The sequence below is a fragment of the Onychostoma macrolepis genome, chromosome 02 (genome assembly GCF_012432095.1).
Source record: "Onychostoma macrolepis isolate SWU-2019 chromosome 02, ASM1243209v1, whole genome shotgun sequence".
Lineage (NCBI taxonomy): Eukaryota > Metazoa > Chordata > Actinopteri > Cypriniformes > Cyprinidae > Onychostoma > Onychostoma macrolepis.
In genome coordinates this window covers 131022-148979 of record NC_081156.1, presented here as the reverse complement: position 1 = coordinate 148979, position 17958 = coordinate 131022, and the positions used below count along the sequence as shown (strand labels likewise).

General features: G+C 39.1%; 1 protein-coding gene across 3 annotated transcripts in view; it reads right to left on the bottom strand.

Moving 5' to 3' along the window:
* dis3l2 (DIS3 like 3'-5' exoribonuclease 2) overlaps positions 1–17958 on the bottom strand; it is a 163866-nt gene that overhangs the window by 52038 nt on the left and 93870 nt on the right. For all 3 annotated transcript variants that reach the window (XM_058755132.1, XM_058755140.1, XM_058755150.1), the window contains 5 exons: positions 11517–11605; positions 10534–10763; positions 10268–10441; positions 4882–4961; positions 4664–4776 (listed from right to left, as the gene is read on the bottom strand). In XM_058755132.1, the coding sequence (XP_058611115.1) occupies positions 4664–4776; positions 4882–4961; positions 10268–10441; positions 10534–10763; positions 11517–11605 (686 nt within the window). The remainder of the gene's footprint in view (positions 1–4663; positions 4777–4881; positions 4962–10267; positions 10442–10533; positions 10764–11516; positions 11606–17958) is intronic.

The window sequence follows — 17958 nt, the reverse complement described above, 5'->3', positions numbered from 1 at the left end:
TGAATCATTACACCTTAGTATATATGCTTTTATCAGTGACTCAATATAGCAGTGCGACTATACTAAAAAAGATTTACAGTTATAAAAACACAGATTTGTGAGCATTATTGGAATTGAATTGTTAGAATAAACACGCAACACAAATCGTGCTTGTCATCACACAACCTGACCAATAAGAATAAAGTGTTATTGAGGTTAAGGTATTAAGGTTATTAAAGTATATATAAAGTAATCATTAAGGCTTTCGCAGCCGATTTTGAGCAACTGCAGCGCCTGACCTAGACGGCTTGTCTCGTTTTGCTCTCGCGGTACTTTGAAGGCACATATGATCGTAAGGCGGCTGATTAGAAAAATTTTCTAATCAGAATGCATTGCTTTTGTCAGGCGGCAGCTGATCTTTGTGGCGCCGCATGAAGTTAAACAAGCCTAATATCTGGTCTTGTGGTTTTTGTTCTGTTCTGTGATTGGTTGTTGTATTCATGTGCCTTGCTTCCCATTGGTTGGTTCTTGTCATGTGACCCAATTGTTTGATATAATTAGCCTTCATGTTGCCCTTGTGTCTTGTCGAGTATTGTTTGTGTAACCCTCTGTTGGTGAGTCTGTTTGTGTTTTTGCCAAGCCAAGCTTTGTTCATGTTTTTGCTCGTTGGATTTTTAATAAACTACACTTGGGTTCATCACAACTCGCCTTCAGTGGACTCATTACACCATCCTGGTCTTTATGGATAGTGATTTCTAAAAAGTAAAATTTTTTCCTAACTATATTCAAGACTTAATGCTGTTTAAAGAATTCAAAAATGCATGAAAATCTTGCTGTTCAGTTTCATTTCCTTCAAAAGCCATGCAGATGTCATCAAATAAATCTGATCCACCATTTTATTTTCTTACAGAAGGAATTAATAGTGGAATTTAAGACCAATTCATCCTCCCAAAGTCCTAAAAAAAGATAAGCGTAACTGCAAAACATGACATTAATCTTGCATCATAAAAGTGTAAAAGCAGAGGTACAAGTACATTTAACCACTCAGTTGAACGCCCATCGGTCTTCGTGATCATTTGAGTGTGCAGTTAAAAACTAGCCTAGAGCGCCATCTGCTGTTAAAAACTAAGTTCAGAATCGATTCAAGAGAGAATCGCGATGCATTAGGAAAATCACAGAATCGATCCAATAATCTATTTATCGTTACACCCCTAGTTAGAGCCATAGGTCTGTAGTCATTAAGTCCAGTAATTTGGGGTTTCTTTGGGACGGGGATGATGGCGGAGCGTTTGAAGCATGAGGGGACTTCACACAGCTCTAGTGATCTGTTGAAGATCTGTGTGAAGATGGGGGCCAGCTGGTCAGCGCAGGTTTTCAGCCAGGCTGGTGTCACACTGTCTGGGCCTGGTGCCTTCCTTCTCTTGTTCTTTCTGAAGACCTGACGCACATCATCTTCACTGATCTGCAGGAGGGGGGTTGCAGGAGGTGTGAATGGTGTTTTTTCAAACCTGCAATTAAACTTGTTCAGATCGTCTGCCAGTTGTTGATTCTCCACAGCACTGGGGGATGGTGTCTTGTAATTGATGTCGTCTTTCAGACCTTTCCACACTGAAGCAGGATCACTTGAATATAATTGGTTCCTTAGCTTTCCAGAATAATTCCTCTTTGCCACTCTGATCTCCTTTTCCAGTGTGCATTTGGCCTGTTTATACAACAATCTGTCCCAACAATTATGCAAGTAAATGGCATAATACCTGGTTGCAATCATTTACAAAACAGCTCAGTCTCCTTATTAACCCTTTAGGCACCAGGGATTTTTGGAAAAACTGCTGGATTTTGACATCAAGATTGCAAAAGCTTGTGGCATGAAAGGGCTTAAAGATAGATATCTACTGTAAATTAGAAAAATGTTGGGCATGACCGAAAGTTTATGTGGGGTGTAAATATACTAATCTAATTTGCATATTATGACGTCATCAAGGGCCCTCTTGAATTTCATAATATTCAGGAAGTAGTAGATATTGAATTGATGTTTGAACTTATTTGCATGTTTTTTGTTCTTTTTATCATCATTCCAAATTATCAGAAAAGAGGAAACCAACAATAAAACAGGAGAAAGTACTAAATTATTACAATATTACTATACTATATAGTAGTAAAACGCATGAAAACAGTAGCCTACTTTTTGATCAGTTCATCAGTAATATTCAGGAAATAATAGATATTGAATGGATGTTTGAACTTATTTGCATGTTTTTTTTTGTCTTTTTATCCTCATTCCAAATGATCAGGAAAAGAGGAAATCAACAGTAAAACAGGAGAAAGTAGTAAATTATTACTATATTACTGTGCCATAGTAAAATACATGTGCCTATTTTTTGATCAGTTGACCAGCTATCTACCCAATCAGGTATCTAGGTGACACAGTTTATAGTTCTTGAGAGTATGGTACCTCTCATTGCATCGCACAGACCTACCCCACACTGACTGCTGTACTTTGTCTGCTGGCGGCCCTTTGAGCGTGCGCGATCAGAACAAAAGACACAATCACAAAACGCAGAGCCTCTCCTATGGACACTACGACCATGTTCACCCCTGCCACCCCCATCCCCATTAGGCAAAGGGTCGAAATGATCACTTGTTTGTGCTTCGTGAACACACTCGCCTTGTACGGCAGCACCATTGCGCTGCAAAGATGTATCGGGAGAAGCGTGATCATTAGACGACCGATCGTCATTTCCAAAAGGCAAATATTCCCCTTCAGAGTCAGAATCGGCGAATAACATTTGCAACACATCCTCACGGTACAACTTTTTATTAGCCATTTGGCGATTTTCTCTCACAAATCTCACAATTTACTCACACGCCATGAACTGAACTGGTTCCGCATCAATGACACGATAGCTCATTGTTCTGCCATTTCCTCAAACACTTTGATTCTAGACCAAAATTACATCATGTTCCTATTCAAAGTACTACATGTCTGCCATCTAGTAGGGTTGTCACGATACCATAAAAATGTCTTACGATACTATACCAGCTGAAGTATCACGATACCAAGTAGTATCACGATACTATGCAGTATTGTGTTAATTTAAAATTAAATTCTACAAAATGAATCAAAATTTAATAAATAAATAGATGTAAGTGAAAACAGACAATATTATTCTCTGAATACTTAATGTGAATTAATGACTGGCTATTGTTATCCATGAAATAATCTAAACAAAACTCATCTCAGCACTGCACAGAAGCTGCATGAAGTGACATTTAGATGTGGCATTTATACATAATTGCATAAATAATGTTATGAGATTAGTGTTTTAAATACTAAATTCTGAATATAGAAATATGTTGGAAAATAATGTAATATGCCTACTTTTAGATGGGAAACTTAAAAACGGCCAGCAGGTGGCAGAAGTTCGTGATTGAATCACTGAGTCATTCAAACGATTCTTTCAAAACGGCTGAATCCTTCAGGAGGAATCAAATGACTGTTTTTATGAATGGCTCAGTGAATCAGTGATTCGCCCAAACCAACGTGGATTTGGATTCGAACAAACGAAACAAAAACAGCTCTCTTGCTCGTGTCGTATTGCCGAACTGTCAGGAGCATTTTTTTTGCTCGCGTATCTTGAAATTTCCGAGTATATTAAAACATAACATTATAAATTAATTTTAAAAAAATATATATAATGATTGATAAGAACCAAGTGCAAAGCCGCTATGCTGATGAATGGATTTGCGTTCGTGATCGCAAAGATGCTTCCAGAAACGAACTATTACAACTGTTCTAGAAGTGGTCAAATTAATTAAACTGTGAGAATACTTTCTTGTAAGATATTGATGTTGAATAAGTGATGCTTGAGCTGCTGTTTTTTAAAATGACATAAGATGGTCTGAATCAGACCCTTTCTTCTGATAAACTGCAGCATGAACAACGACGTGCAAGTGCGACTTTTCATTGCAAACTGAACTGAAGCATCGGGAAACACTCAATACCATATAATGCGTATACACAGAGCACAGCAGAAAGACATTTGGCAATCAACTTGTAATGTTTCTGCTGGCATGAATGTTCAAATGAACGTTTTAAACGGTGTTCTTGCCGTGCATACAACATATCTTACGGTACCGTATAGACGATACTACCGTTTAAAAAATGCAATGGCACCGCGGGTATTTTTAAGCTTTAGTATCGCGATACTACCGTAGTACCGGTGTATCGTGCAACCCTACCATCTAGTGGCAGGGAATACAAATGAGATATTACACCATATTAGAAACTACAGTCCATTTCATGAAGTATGACGTCTTGTTGCAATTTTGTGACTTTGGTGCTTAGAGGGTTAAATAAGCTGCTAGAGGAAGACAGCAGAGAGACAGCAGCTTTTCCGTGAGTGGGTGTGGTTTCAGCACCGCCAGTGGACACGCCCCCAGCGTATGAGAGCAGAGAATACTGCTTATTTTTTCCAAGATGTTGATACCTTATTTTATTTACTTGGCTGTTTTTTTTTAGCAGTCAAATTTGGCTGGGTGGTTAATAACACATTTTTCTGTGGTGTGACAAACTCCGAACACACGTTTAATATTGACTTTACACGGACTTTAAGGGACTTGGAATTGTTTGGTAAATTTTTTATAGCGCAAAGTGCAAAAGTGAAAATCAAACTTGAACTTGTACCTTCTGAACCAGATAAACACTTGTGGCTCTTTTACCAGCGATTTGATCCAAGACATTTCCCTCCTCCACAAAGTAACTCACATCAGCTATATGAACACCAACTTCAAAATTGCCTACATGAGGAAAAAACAAAAAGTTTATTGTATCATAAAGAGCTGAATTTTTGTAAGTGTAATAACATTTTTAACGAGCTTCAATGTCAAAGGAACCACACATACCATCTGAGAGCTGTTTGCAGGATAGTGCATCATCCAGATCTCTGGCTGTAGCTGGGTCGATGGTAAATACACATTCTTTTCTTAAAAATAAATGAAAATTAAACCAGGAAAGAAGTTTCTTATATACAGGTACATCTTTTTTTTGGTAACTTATTTCAAAAAGTGAAACTTTCATATATTCTAGATTCATTACATGTAAAGTAAAACATTTCAAAAGGTTATTTTTTAATTTTGATGATTAGAGCTTACACTCATGATAGTCAAAAATCCAGTATCTCAAAATATTAGAATATTTCCTAAGATCAATCAAAAAAAGGATTTGCAAAACAGAAAAGTTCAAGTTCTTTAAAGCATGTTCATTTATGTACTCAATACTTGGTTGGGACACCATTAGCACAAATTACAGCATCAGTGGGGTGTGGCATGGAAGCGATCAGCCTGTGGCACTGCTGAGGCACTATTGAGCCTTCAGCTCGTCTGTATTGTTGGATCAACTGTTTCTCATCTTTCTCTTGAAAATATCCCATATATTCCATATGGAGTTCAGGTCAGGCATGTTGGCTGGCCAATCAAGCACAGTAATATAATGGTCAGCAAATCACTTGGAAGTGGTTTTGGCACTGTTGGCAGGTGCTAAAGTCCAGCTGGAAAAGGAAATCATCTCCATAAAAGCTTGTCAGCAGATGGAAGCATAAAGTGCCGCCTGGTAGACGGCTGCATTGACTTTGGACTTCATAAAACACAATGGAATGAATGAATGAATGAATGTGGCATTTATATAGTGCTTTGTGTATTGCTCACCACACACCAGCTACAGGTGGAGAGGAGAGAGTGTCATAGAGCCAATCAAGTGGATGGGGATTATTGGGAAGCCATGATTGACAAGGGCTAGTGGAGGGAATTTGGCCAGGACACCGGGGTTACACCCCTACTCTTTATGATGAGTGTCATGGGATTTTTTATGACCACAGAGAGTCAGGACCTCGGTTTAACGTCTCATCCGAAAGACGGTGCTTTTTACAGTATAGTTTCCCCGTCACTATACTGGGGTGTTAGGACCCACACAGACTGCAGGGTGAGCACCCCCTGCTGGCCTCACTAACACCTCTTCCATCAGCAATCTAGTTTTCCCAGGAGGTCTCCCATCCAGGTACTGACCAGGCTCAGCCCTGCTTAGCTTCCATGGGCAACCGGTCTTGGGCTGCAGGGTGATATGGCTGTGGCCGGCACCAGCAGACATCACAGCACCCCAAATCATCACTGAATTAGGAAACTTCACACTGGACTTGCAGCTTGGATGAAAAATGTTGTTTCAAGATGGCGTCGCGCATGGCAGCCATTGTGCTTGGCTCTCCAGTTATTTTAGTGTTTTTGTTAGTTTTTCCTGTTTTTTGTTTGTCAAACATGATCAGTTACACCAGGGAAGAACTGCTGAACATTTGGCAGAACACACCACAAAATCTCCAACCGGTTTTCGATTATTTGGATGTTTTGCTGAACATAGTAGTCAGCGGAGCTGCGGCGCTGTTTAGATGCTTCAGGACATGCAGAGAGGGGAAGCGAGCCAGCACGCTGGTGAAGCTCAGACAGCGTAGATTTCGAATGCCGTTGCCTAGCATCCATCTGGCTAATCTCCACTCTCTACCCAACAAAACGGACAAACTTCTGCTTTCCCGGTTAAACAAGGACTTTTCAAACTCTGCTGCTCTGTGTTTCATGGAAACCTGGCTGAATGGCGCCATTCCAGACAACGTGCTTTATCTTCCTAACTTCCAGCTGATCAGAGCAGATCGCGACGCAGAATCAACGGGGAAATCGCGCGGCAGCGGGACATGCTTCTACATCAATGAAAGGTGGTTTACAGATGTAACAGTGTTAAAAGATGTGCTGTACAGATCTAGAAACACTTTTCATCAACTGTAAACCTTTCTATTCACCGCGGGAGTTCTGCTCGTTCATTCTCGTGAGTATTTACATTCCTCCGCAAGCGCACGTGAGCTCAGCTTTACAGAAACTCGCTGATCTGATCACAGACACAGAACAAAAACACCCGGACTCTGTTTTAATCATTCTAGGGGACTTTAATAAAGCAAATCTCTCCCGCGAACTGCCAAAATACAGACAGCACATCACATGTCCCACCAGAGACAGTAATATACTGGATCACTGTTACACAGCAATAAAGGATGCATATCACTCTGTCCCACGGGCAGCTTTAGGACTCTCTGATCACAGTTTGGTTCATCTTATTGCGACCTACAGGCAGAAACTGAAATCAGCTAAACCTGTATTAAGGACTGTAAAGAGATGGACTAATGAGACAGTAAAGAGATGGACTAATGAGACAGGAGCGGGTTTTACAAGCCTGTCTCGACCTTACTGACTGGAGTGCTTTTGAAGCTGCTGCAAACGATCTGGATGAGCTCACAGTGACGGTAACCTCTTTTATCAGTTTCTGTGAGGATATGTGCATTCCTACCAGGACTCATCTAACTTATAATAACGACAAACCACGGTTCACTGCTACACTCAGACAGCTCAGTCAGGCCCAAGAAGATGCTTACAGGAATGGGGACAGAGTCTTGTATAAACAGGCCAAATACACACTGGAAAAGGAGATCAGAGTGGCAAAGAGGAATTATTCCGATAAGCTAAGGATCCAATTCTCTTCCAGTGACACGGCTTCAGTGTGGAAAGGTCTGAAAGTCATCACCAGTTACAAGACACCATCCCCCAGCACTGTGGAGAATCAACAACTGGCAGAGAATCTGAATGAGTTCTACTGCAGGTTTGAAAAAAAAAAAAAAAAACACCATTCACACCTCCTGCAACCCCCCTCTCCCCCACACCTGCACTGCAGATCAGAGAAGATGACGTGCGCCAGGTCTTCAAAAAGAACAAGAGAAGGAAGGCACCAGGCCCAGACGGTGTGACACCAGCCTGTCTGAAATCCTGTGCTGACCAGCTGGCCCCCCCATCTTCACAAAGATCTTCAACAGATCACTAGAGCTGTGTGAAGTCCCCTCATGCTTCAAACACTCCACCATCATCCCCGTCCCCAAAGAAACCCAATATAACAGGACTTAACGACTACAGATCTGTGGCTCTAACGTCTGTGGTCATGAAGTCATTTGAAAAACTGGTTTTGGCTTATCTGAAGGACATCACTTGACCCCCTGCAGTTTGCTTACAGAGCAAACAGGTCTGTGGATGATGTAGTCAACATGGGACTGCATTACATACTGCAACACCTGGACAAACCAGGGACTTATTGTGAGGATCCTGTTTGTGGACTTCAGCTCTACCTTTAACAATATCATTCCAAACCTCCTCCTACCCAAACTGACTGGAGCACTGGAGCTCCTCAGGGCTGCGTTCTCTCCCCACTGCTCTTCTCCCTGTACACCAATGTCTGCACATCTAAAAGACACCTCTGTCAAGCTCCTGAAGTTTGCAGATGACACCACACTGATCAGCCTCATCCAGGACGGTGACGAGTCTGCTTACAGACAGGAGGTTAAGGAGCTGGCTGTCTGGTGTAGTCGCCTCTGGCTTGCTCAGTTGGGGACACAATTAATTTCTAGCGATTATCGTCAATTTGATTGCACAGATACTATTTAAACTAAACTGAGCTAGACAATGACATCTCTGAATTCAATAATGAAATGCCTTTAACTGAAAATTGAGTGTTTAAACTTATCATTAAGCATTACTGACACTATATCCTCCAATTTGATACCGTTAAGTGCTTTGACACAATCTGTATTGTTAAAAGCGCTATATAAATAAAAGTGACTTGACTTAACCTGGAGCTCAACACGCTCAAAACTGTGGAGATGATTGTGGACTTCAGGAGAAACCCCCCATGAACAGCACTGTGACTGCAGTTGAGTCATTCAGATTCCTGGGCAGCACCATCTCTCAGGACCTGAAGTAGGACATTCACATTGACTATTGTCAAAAAGGCCCAGAAGAGGTTGTACTTCCTTCACCAGCTGAGGAAGTTCAACCTGCCACAGGAGCTGCTGAAACAGTTCTACTCTGCCATCATTGAATCAGTCCTCTGCACTTTATTAACTGTCTGGTTCAGCTCTGCTACCAAATCCGACCTCAGAAGACTACAGAGGGTAGTCCGGACTGCTGAGCAAATCATTGGTACAACCCTACCCACTCTCCAAGAACTGTACTCATCCAGTGTGAGCAAAAGGGCTGGTAAAATCACTCTGGATCCCTCACATCCAGCACACCCCCTCTTTGAACTGTTACCATCTGGTCGACGCTACCGAGCTCTGAGCACCAGATCCACCAGACATAGGAACAGTTTCTTCCCTCAGGCAATCCATCTCATGAACATTTGAACTCTTAACAGTAAACATGAAACACACAACACCATCATACTTCCTATTTTTTATTTAACACATACTTATTACATTTCAAATTTGCACCTAACATACCTGTACATACCGAATTGTCTATTTTGTTTATTGTGTTTGTGCTATTTTGCATATTGTCCATTTTGTATATCTGTACATTACTTTTTTATTATCCGTGTCCTGGTCACTGTCATTCTGTCGCACTGTGGAGCTACTGTCACTAAAACAAATTCCTCGTATGTGCAAACATACCTGGCAATAAAGCAAATTCTGATTCTGATTCTGTGCCTCTCCAGTCTTCCTCCAGACTCCAGACCTTGATTTCCAAATGAAATGCAAAAATTTACTTTTATCTGAAAAGAGGACTTTGGACCACTTAGCAGAAGTCCAGTTCTTTTTCTCCTTAGCCCAGGTAAGATAATTCTGATGTTGTTTCTGTTTCAGAAGTGGCTTGGTAGCCCTTTTCCTGAAGATTTCTGAGCGTGGTGACTCTTGATGCACTGATTCCAGCTTCAGTCCACTCCTTGTGAAGCTCAAGTGTTTGAATTGGCTTTGCTTGACAGTATTCTCAAGCGGTCATCCCTGTTGCTTGTGCACCTTATCCTACCCAATTTCTTATGCTTTGATACAGCACTCTGTGAACAGCCACCCATTTGAGTAATGACCTTCTGTGACTTACCCTCTTTGTGGAGGGTGTCATTGATTGTCTTTTGGACCGTTGCTAAGTCAGCAGTCTTCCCCATTATTGTGGTTTCAAAGAACAAGAGATACCCGGAATTTATACTGTAGGGATGGTCGTTTAATGAAACTCAAAATGTAAATATTCTAATACTTCGAGATACTGGATTTTTGACTTTCATGAGCTGTAAGCTCTAATCATCAAAATATTTACCATATTCTAATTGTTTTGGATGCACCTATATTTCTGTAAAAATTAAATTGAGTCATGAAGCACAAAAAAATGTATAGTTTAACATGGAGCGTTGAAGAGTTGGGACAGGGTAGTAGGTTACCTGAGATCTCTTCTTCTAGAGAGCTCATGAGCAGGGATGCTCCATGGCAGATCTTGGGGAAGACAATTCAAGACCTCCTCTGAAAACTCTGAGAAGTCAACATCATATTCAGTCATGATGCCTTCAGTTTCTGGCTCTATTTCACCTGCTTGCCCTAATGTTTTTGCAAGCCGCCTAGAACCAGAGAAAACAACTTTGATAAATGCTTTTATGAAGGATGATTGCTAATGTATACCCTATATATACACCGGTAACCCAGATCTCACCCTTCAGCAAAGTTGTTGTCTGCTGGCCAGTGTGTTATTCGGCAGATAAAGAGTATGTTTTCATAGTCTCCAGGTCTGGAGACAAAGTCTGCAGGACAGTCTGCTAGAGGCACATTAACTCTCGGAATCCGATGGTCCACAGGAGAGAACATTGCAAAATTCTTGTTGGGGAGACATTTAAGGAAGCCTGATGCAGCCCTGGAGTGCTTTTGCTCAAAAATGAATACAACCTGAAATCACAACATGCATGTACAATTATACACATCGAAATAAAGAAAGTCATTCTATAACCTTATTTTTCTCCAAAGTGAGATGTATTAACATGAAGTTAATATTCACCCCATTTACTTATAATACATGTTCTTGATGTTATTGTGCATAATTCATCAGTGATGCACATTATTCCAAAGACCAAGAAGAAAAAAAAAATTAAAAAAGACAGATAGGGCTGGATGATAATGATAATTATCGTGATATATTTTCTTGATAAAATTATAAGGGTTTGAAGAATGTTCAAAATAATGTTTACGCGACAAAAGCGGAGTGAAACAGTGCGCCTCATTTGAACCACACCACGTGGACTGTTTATCCACTTGGCTCAAAGTTCAAATAGCAGCACAGCGCAAGCTTACTAGAGCAGATGCGTTTACTCTCTATTAAAAGTCTCGGTCACACGACCACTAAACAGCACTGTAAGATCCAATGTGAAGCCCTTGAATTCAGCAAAGAACACAAACAGGGGTGCAAACTCGTCAGGGGTGAAAAAGGTGACAAGAGCCAGGACCCGAACTCGGGACGCCTGAATCGCAATGGCGTTTATATGTCGATGCGCTGCCCACGAGGCTATTGGCACCAGTAAATACTTACTTTTAAAAGTAAAATTAATGTGAAAGTATTTTCATTTACAACGGTCATGAATAAGAACTATTGATTTTATTGTCTTAAGTGAGCATATTGTATACCCTTTCAAACAAATGACTTACCTTTCCAGTCCTTTGCATAGCTCTTTCTGAACTTGGTCCAGAAGTGTTGAATGCACTTCCATGTTTGACAGATCGTGTTGTGACAAGGGCTAAGGGAAAAAAAGAAAAAAAAAAAAAAGAAAAAAATTAAAGCCATATAAATGTGATTGCTAACAGCTATTTTCCATTTTATATTCTGTCACTTCCTTTAATTGAATGTACAAAAGCATGGAATAATTAAATTTTCAAATGTTTTTGAAAGAAGTCTCTTATGCTCAAAATACAATACAAACTGAAATATTGTGAAACATTAACACAATTAGCAACTTTTTAATTTGAATATATTTTAAAAAGGAATTTATTTGTGTAATGGCAAAGCTGTTTTTAAGTGTTGCATAATCCTTTAGAAATCATTCTAATATGTTGATTTGTTGCTAAAGAAACACTTTTCTTCTGGTTGTGAGTTTATGGCAGCCCATAGAACTGCTTGCAAAAAGGAGGTGTTGTTACTGTAGCTCAGGCGTTTTTATAATAACTTACTGTTGATGGGCATGGGATTGTGTGAGCTTCATTCAAATTTGAAATCTGGAGTAGCACGATTGACAAATGACTGAAGATTGAACGTATTCATAATTTTTGGTTCATTTAATTTTATGTTAGAATAACCTTTTATATGCGTTTCATTTAAATGTAAAAGTGACATCATACCACATTACATTATAGCACTCATCAGCCTTTTTCAGGCTTCAAGTTTAAAATCCGGTTGACTAGCACGAAAGTGATTGAAGATTACATTTAGTCATTTAGAGCAGACACTTATTCAAAGCTATTATAAATGAGGACAATGGAAGCAATTAAAATCAACAAAAGAGCAATATGCAAGTGCAATGACAAGTCTCAGTTAGCCTAACGCAGTACACGTAGCAAGTTAAAAAAATTTTTTTTTAATATAAATTATATAATAAATAAAAGAATAGAATAGAAAAAGAACAGAGCAAGCCAGTGTTAGAGGCCTTTTTCGAGACAATCATAATTTTTGATAAGTTCATTTAGTTATGTTAAAAATATACCCTTGGTAACACTTTAGAATAGGGAACACTTATTCACTATTAACTACGACTTTTCCCTCAATAAATTCCTAATTTGCTGCTTATTAATAGTTAGTAAGATAGCTGTTAATTTTAGGTATTGGGTAGGATTACAGATGTAGAATAAGGCATTAACGTGCTTAATTACTTCTAATAAATGGCTAATATTCTAGTAATAAGCAATTTTATATTAATTTAATTTAATGTAGAAGCAATATCATATCACATTAACGTGTTATCACAATATTTAGTGAGACGTAAAAGTTCCTGATTCCGATGTAGTTGTATTTTTTTTTTAATAGTAGTTAGTTTAATAACAGTTTGGCAGTTTATTTTATTTATTTATTTGTAGTTTATTTTGTTTCAGGCGTGTGGCTGTTTAGGACAAACACGATCTACTGATGAAAAGTGATGAACAAGACATGAATGCATGCTAAAGTTTGCTACTGCTTCAATCTTATTTGCAGTCAGCTAAATTTCTAGAGCTTAGAGCATTTGCTGTTTTCACTGGCATTTCAACTGAAGTGCATGTGAGGCAAAATGACATTAAAAAGGTACGTGCAGTCAAGTTTTGGCTGACGAAAAACATCAGACAATGCAATCACAACATTTTTTTTTTTTGTAGCTGAGAGTTGATTAACTGTTTAGCTCCGGTTTAGCTTTGGGTAGAATGCAGTTACCCACTTTTTACCCAGCCGTCCAATCAATGGAGGAGGGGCGGGACATATACCACAATGACCAATCATCCGACTTGTACAACAACTGAACAACAGAGAAGTTAATATTACCGGTTACTGCATTTTTATATTCAGTAATATTCTTCAAAACGAGATACTAGTAATACGTTACTGCCGTGGATATTCCTTATAGCAACCAAAGCGTCTCAGCTGGAAAAACGCTGTGACACATTATTGAATATTTATTGTTAGCCATATGGCCTATTAGTCTTTTTTGCATTTATGCAATATCCTGGAGCCAAACCTGAGAAAGTAGACCAGAATATTCCACTGCGTTCCTGGACACGCAATTTGCGTAGCTGTAATTCATAGGTGGGTTTTATGTTAATTGTGTACAACCGTGCATGGGCGCACTATTTACGAATGATTTGAATTTATTAACATATGCATGTTTAACTATAAAATCGGACATTTACAAAGCGCAATTTTATGAAGCGTTTTACGTGCAAATTACTCAGAATTTACTCCTATATTTCCGGATGTTTCATGAATAAGCAAAAGTGTAGTTTTTGCATGTTTTCCTCTGTTCCTCCCGGTCTTCTCGCGAGAGCTTAATTGGTGTCACCTATAGACCTTTTTCTGAACGCGGAAGTCTCCCCCGATTAGAAAAACATCAGACAATGCAATCACAACATTTTTTTTTGTAGCTGAGAGTTGATTAACTGTTTAGCTCCGGTTTAACTTTGGGTAGAATGCAGTGCTTGTCACTGTCACTTTTTACCCAGCCGTCCAATCAATGGAGGAGGGGCAGGACAAATACCACAATGACCAATCATCCGACTTGTACAACAACTGAACAACAAAGTAGTTAATATTACCGGTTACTGCATTTTTATATTCAGTAATATTCTTCAAAACGAGATACTAGTAATACATTACTGCCGTGGATATTCCTTATAGCAACCAAAGCGTCTCAGCTGGAAAAACGCTGTGACACGTTATTTTATAGTTAAACAAACTTTACATTTCCGGTTTCTAGTCACATTTACATATTTTCAGAGCGATAATATAATGTGAAACCTATGAAAGTCATTTTAAAAAAGTCATGTGGCGCCATTGTTTCATCACTTTACAGTGTCGCAATGACCATCTTTTTGCAGTAAAGGACAGTTATAGTTCAATGAGTGGGAAGATGACTTGAAGCGACGCGAGGTTAAGCTGCATTGAAAACAGATGAGTGCACATACAGCTCCCAATCAGGGTGAAGTTCATGGGATTTTGTACACAGAATGATAAGAGCAAACATTATTTTAACATATTTCACACTCAGTATTTTAACTTAAGCGCTGCAAGCCATATACACAGTGCCTGACAAGACAGATTTTCTGATACGCAAAACAAGTACTTTAAAGGAATTCCTTAGCTTACTGCCATTACTGTGGCAGCCAACAACAGCACAGCAACCCTCCGTACATTTTTATATGTAGTTATATTGAAAAAGTTTCAATTCAGTCTATCTTTTTTTTTTACCCCGTTTTAATGGATTTCTATGGACAACAGAGCACCCAAACGGAAGTTAGAATCCATCATGGCGCCGCCGCTCATTGGTTATTCAGGAAAAAGGTCTATTCCTCGTCAGAGTTGTGGAGAGGAGATTGCATTTGAGAGCTTAGCTTGTCTGTTTTCCCATATCTTGCTGAATATTGTGTGCTCTGAACCTTAATGCTTCTTTAAGAAAACCTACTGTACCGGCTGTAGTGACTGTGTAATTTAGGGCTGCAACAACGAATCGATTAAATCGATAAAAATCGATTACTAAAAGCGTTGGCAACGAATTTCATAATCCATTCGTTGTGTCGCGCGACGCGGAGACGTTTGATTATTAAAAAAAAAAAAAAAAAAACTAGTTGAGCGCGGAGCGGAGTGAACACACTCGGTCTCTCTCGCGCACGGATGGTAGCAGAGTTTGGCGCCTCATAAAAAAAAAAAAAAAAAAAACGAGCGGAGGTAGAGGAAAGATACATGGCGGAGGCAGAGAAATCCGTGCGACCCAAGTCATCAAGGTGTGGGAGCAGGGGCGGCGTTTGCGTATGGCAGAGTATGGCAGTTGCCATACCCTAGCCCAGTCAGGTGCTGTGAAAAATTATCCAAACTTGAGTCGCTTATAATTCGTTTTTATTATTTTAAATCAGAGAGTTTTAAAAATAGTAAACCAATGATAAGCATTAAAATAACTTGTCAGTAAAACTTCGTAACGCCATTGGATCATCGAGCTCTCAGCGAGACCTCGTAACTTCACCCGCCTCCGTTCAGATTGACGCGCGCACAGCCTGGAGAAGATGAGATCTCTGCTTTTTCGCAATGCAAGGGTGAATAAATAATTGGTGTTTGAATAGTACAGCGTTTTCTTTACTCAAACACTATGTCAGTAAAGGATAATGTTTTTGTGTGTTTGAAGAGTGGAGAAGAATTAGTTATTTGCTGTCTATATACGTTTTAAATATCCTGTGCATTATGTGCATAAGCGCTTAATTTGAGATTTTGGCCAAGTGTATTAAACAACAAGAAAAAACTAAGCGCCCATATAGCTACAATCAAAGTTATATAACCTGTAAAAGTTGATGAAAGCATAATGCACTTGCTGCTTCAGATAACAGTTACAGCCGTTCTAATGACAGACAAAACACTCCATCTCCGTCATTCTCTGGTCAAAAACATTGTTAACTCCATTTGAGCTTGATTTTCATATAATGTTAAGTGCAAGTGTCTGATACAATACCAACGCTAACGACGCAGTGTTGTTAAATTATTTAATTTTTGCACCCCAAAAAGTCTATATATTTGGCAGATGTAAAGCATACATGTGTATGTTTTTTGTGTTAGTCCATTTTTATTTTATTTTATTATTATTATAACAGCTCAGGGATGTTCAAGGAGCAACATGTTGGTGCACTTTCTAAAGATTTTAGTTCTGTTTTTGAATAAAGGGTTGGAAATGAATGCTTTTCTTTTTTCTTTTTTTTTAAATCCGATTCATCGATTAATCGAAAAAATAATCGACAGATTAATCGATTATTAAAATAATCGTTAGTTGCAGCCCTAGTGTAATTGCCCATTATTGTTGCCTGCAGATGCAATAGGTGCCACTTTTTATTTTTTATTGATCCCCTAAGGATTATTATTAGGGCCCAAGCACAGGAGGTGCAAGGACCCTCCTGGAATTGCTCAGTTTATTATTATTATTATTATTATTATTATTATTATTAGGCCCAAGCCACTAAGGCACAGGGCCCTATTGTTCTTCTAAGAATTATTATTATTAGGCCCAAGCCACTAAGGTGCAAGGCCCTATTGATCTTTTTTCCCCTTGACTATCAGGGGACTTTGGGGGGCCTTAACCTGCTCAAAAACTCTTGAAAATTGGCACACGTTGGAATCTGCGGCCATTAGGACGCCACAGAGGCTGGGAACCGGGCGTGACACTGGGACTATATGGCGCCCCCTTGAACACAGTCAGAAAATTTGCTGCATATCTTATACATATTTGCACGTATACATATGAAACTCGGTACACATATAGATCTCATTGAGCCGAGCAACTTTGCACTGCATGTCATAGACCACTATGACCGAAAGTTATAGCGCCACCAACTGGCAGCAGGAAGTGTGTAATTTTCAAAATGCTTTGAATTCAGTGTCTTATTTTTACTCGATTTACTTCAAACTTCATCAGAATAATGTCAAAACACAGCAGATGCAAAACTGTGAGGGGATTATTGACATCTTAAATACTGTTGCCATGGCTGCTGGCTCTCTATAGTCCCACCTTTTGTGATAAGTGGGGGAAATCAGGGAATCAGATTTTAAATTAATTCATACTCCAAGCAGAAACACGTAGTTCACACCAAACTGTGTCAATATGATACCAAGATACTGAAGATGCTAAATTGTGAACGGATTTTGGATCTCTTGAACGGTGTTGCCATGGCAATTTATTAAAATGACATATTGATAATAGAAACTTACTTATATATTTAAAGTGCATTATCCAAACTCTTCAAAAAGTTTTACTTATGGAGAGCAAGTAATTCTGAGGAAACATGATTAGTTTCGTGAATTTACAATGCTCTATTGATAACAAAAAAAATTAAAATTATAATATATATATATATATATATATACACACACACACACATGCATACATACATATGGCATCTGATCTCATTCTACCTCTGTGTGCGTGGGGGTGTGTGTGTGTTGAGTGTGGGGGTGGTTGAGAGAGAGAGCGAGAGAGAGAGACCATTTAACATTTAAACTCTTCATGGTTTAAAGATCTATTCACTTATATCCCTGTGATTTTGCCTACATTACAGCTTAAGAAATCCCTTAGGCCTTATCCTTTTCTGCTAGTTTAAAAAAATAAATTTTATATAATTGGGTTAATAATTATGTTAATTACAACATAAAAAGATTTAAAGATAAATACGCATGGCCTTATACATTTTTGGGTCACGCTTTATATTAGGTGCCCTTAACTACTATGTACTTACATCAAAAAATAAGTACAATGTACTTATTGTGTTCATACTGTATTGCAAAACACTATTGCTGCTATTGAGGTGGGATACGGGTAAGGTTAGGGACAGGTTTGGTGGCATGGGTATGTTTAAGTGTGGGTTAAGGTGTAAGGGATGGGTC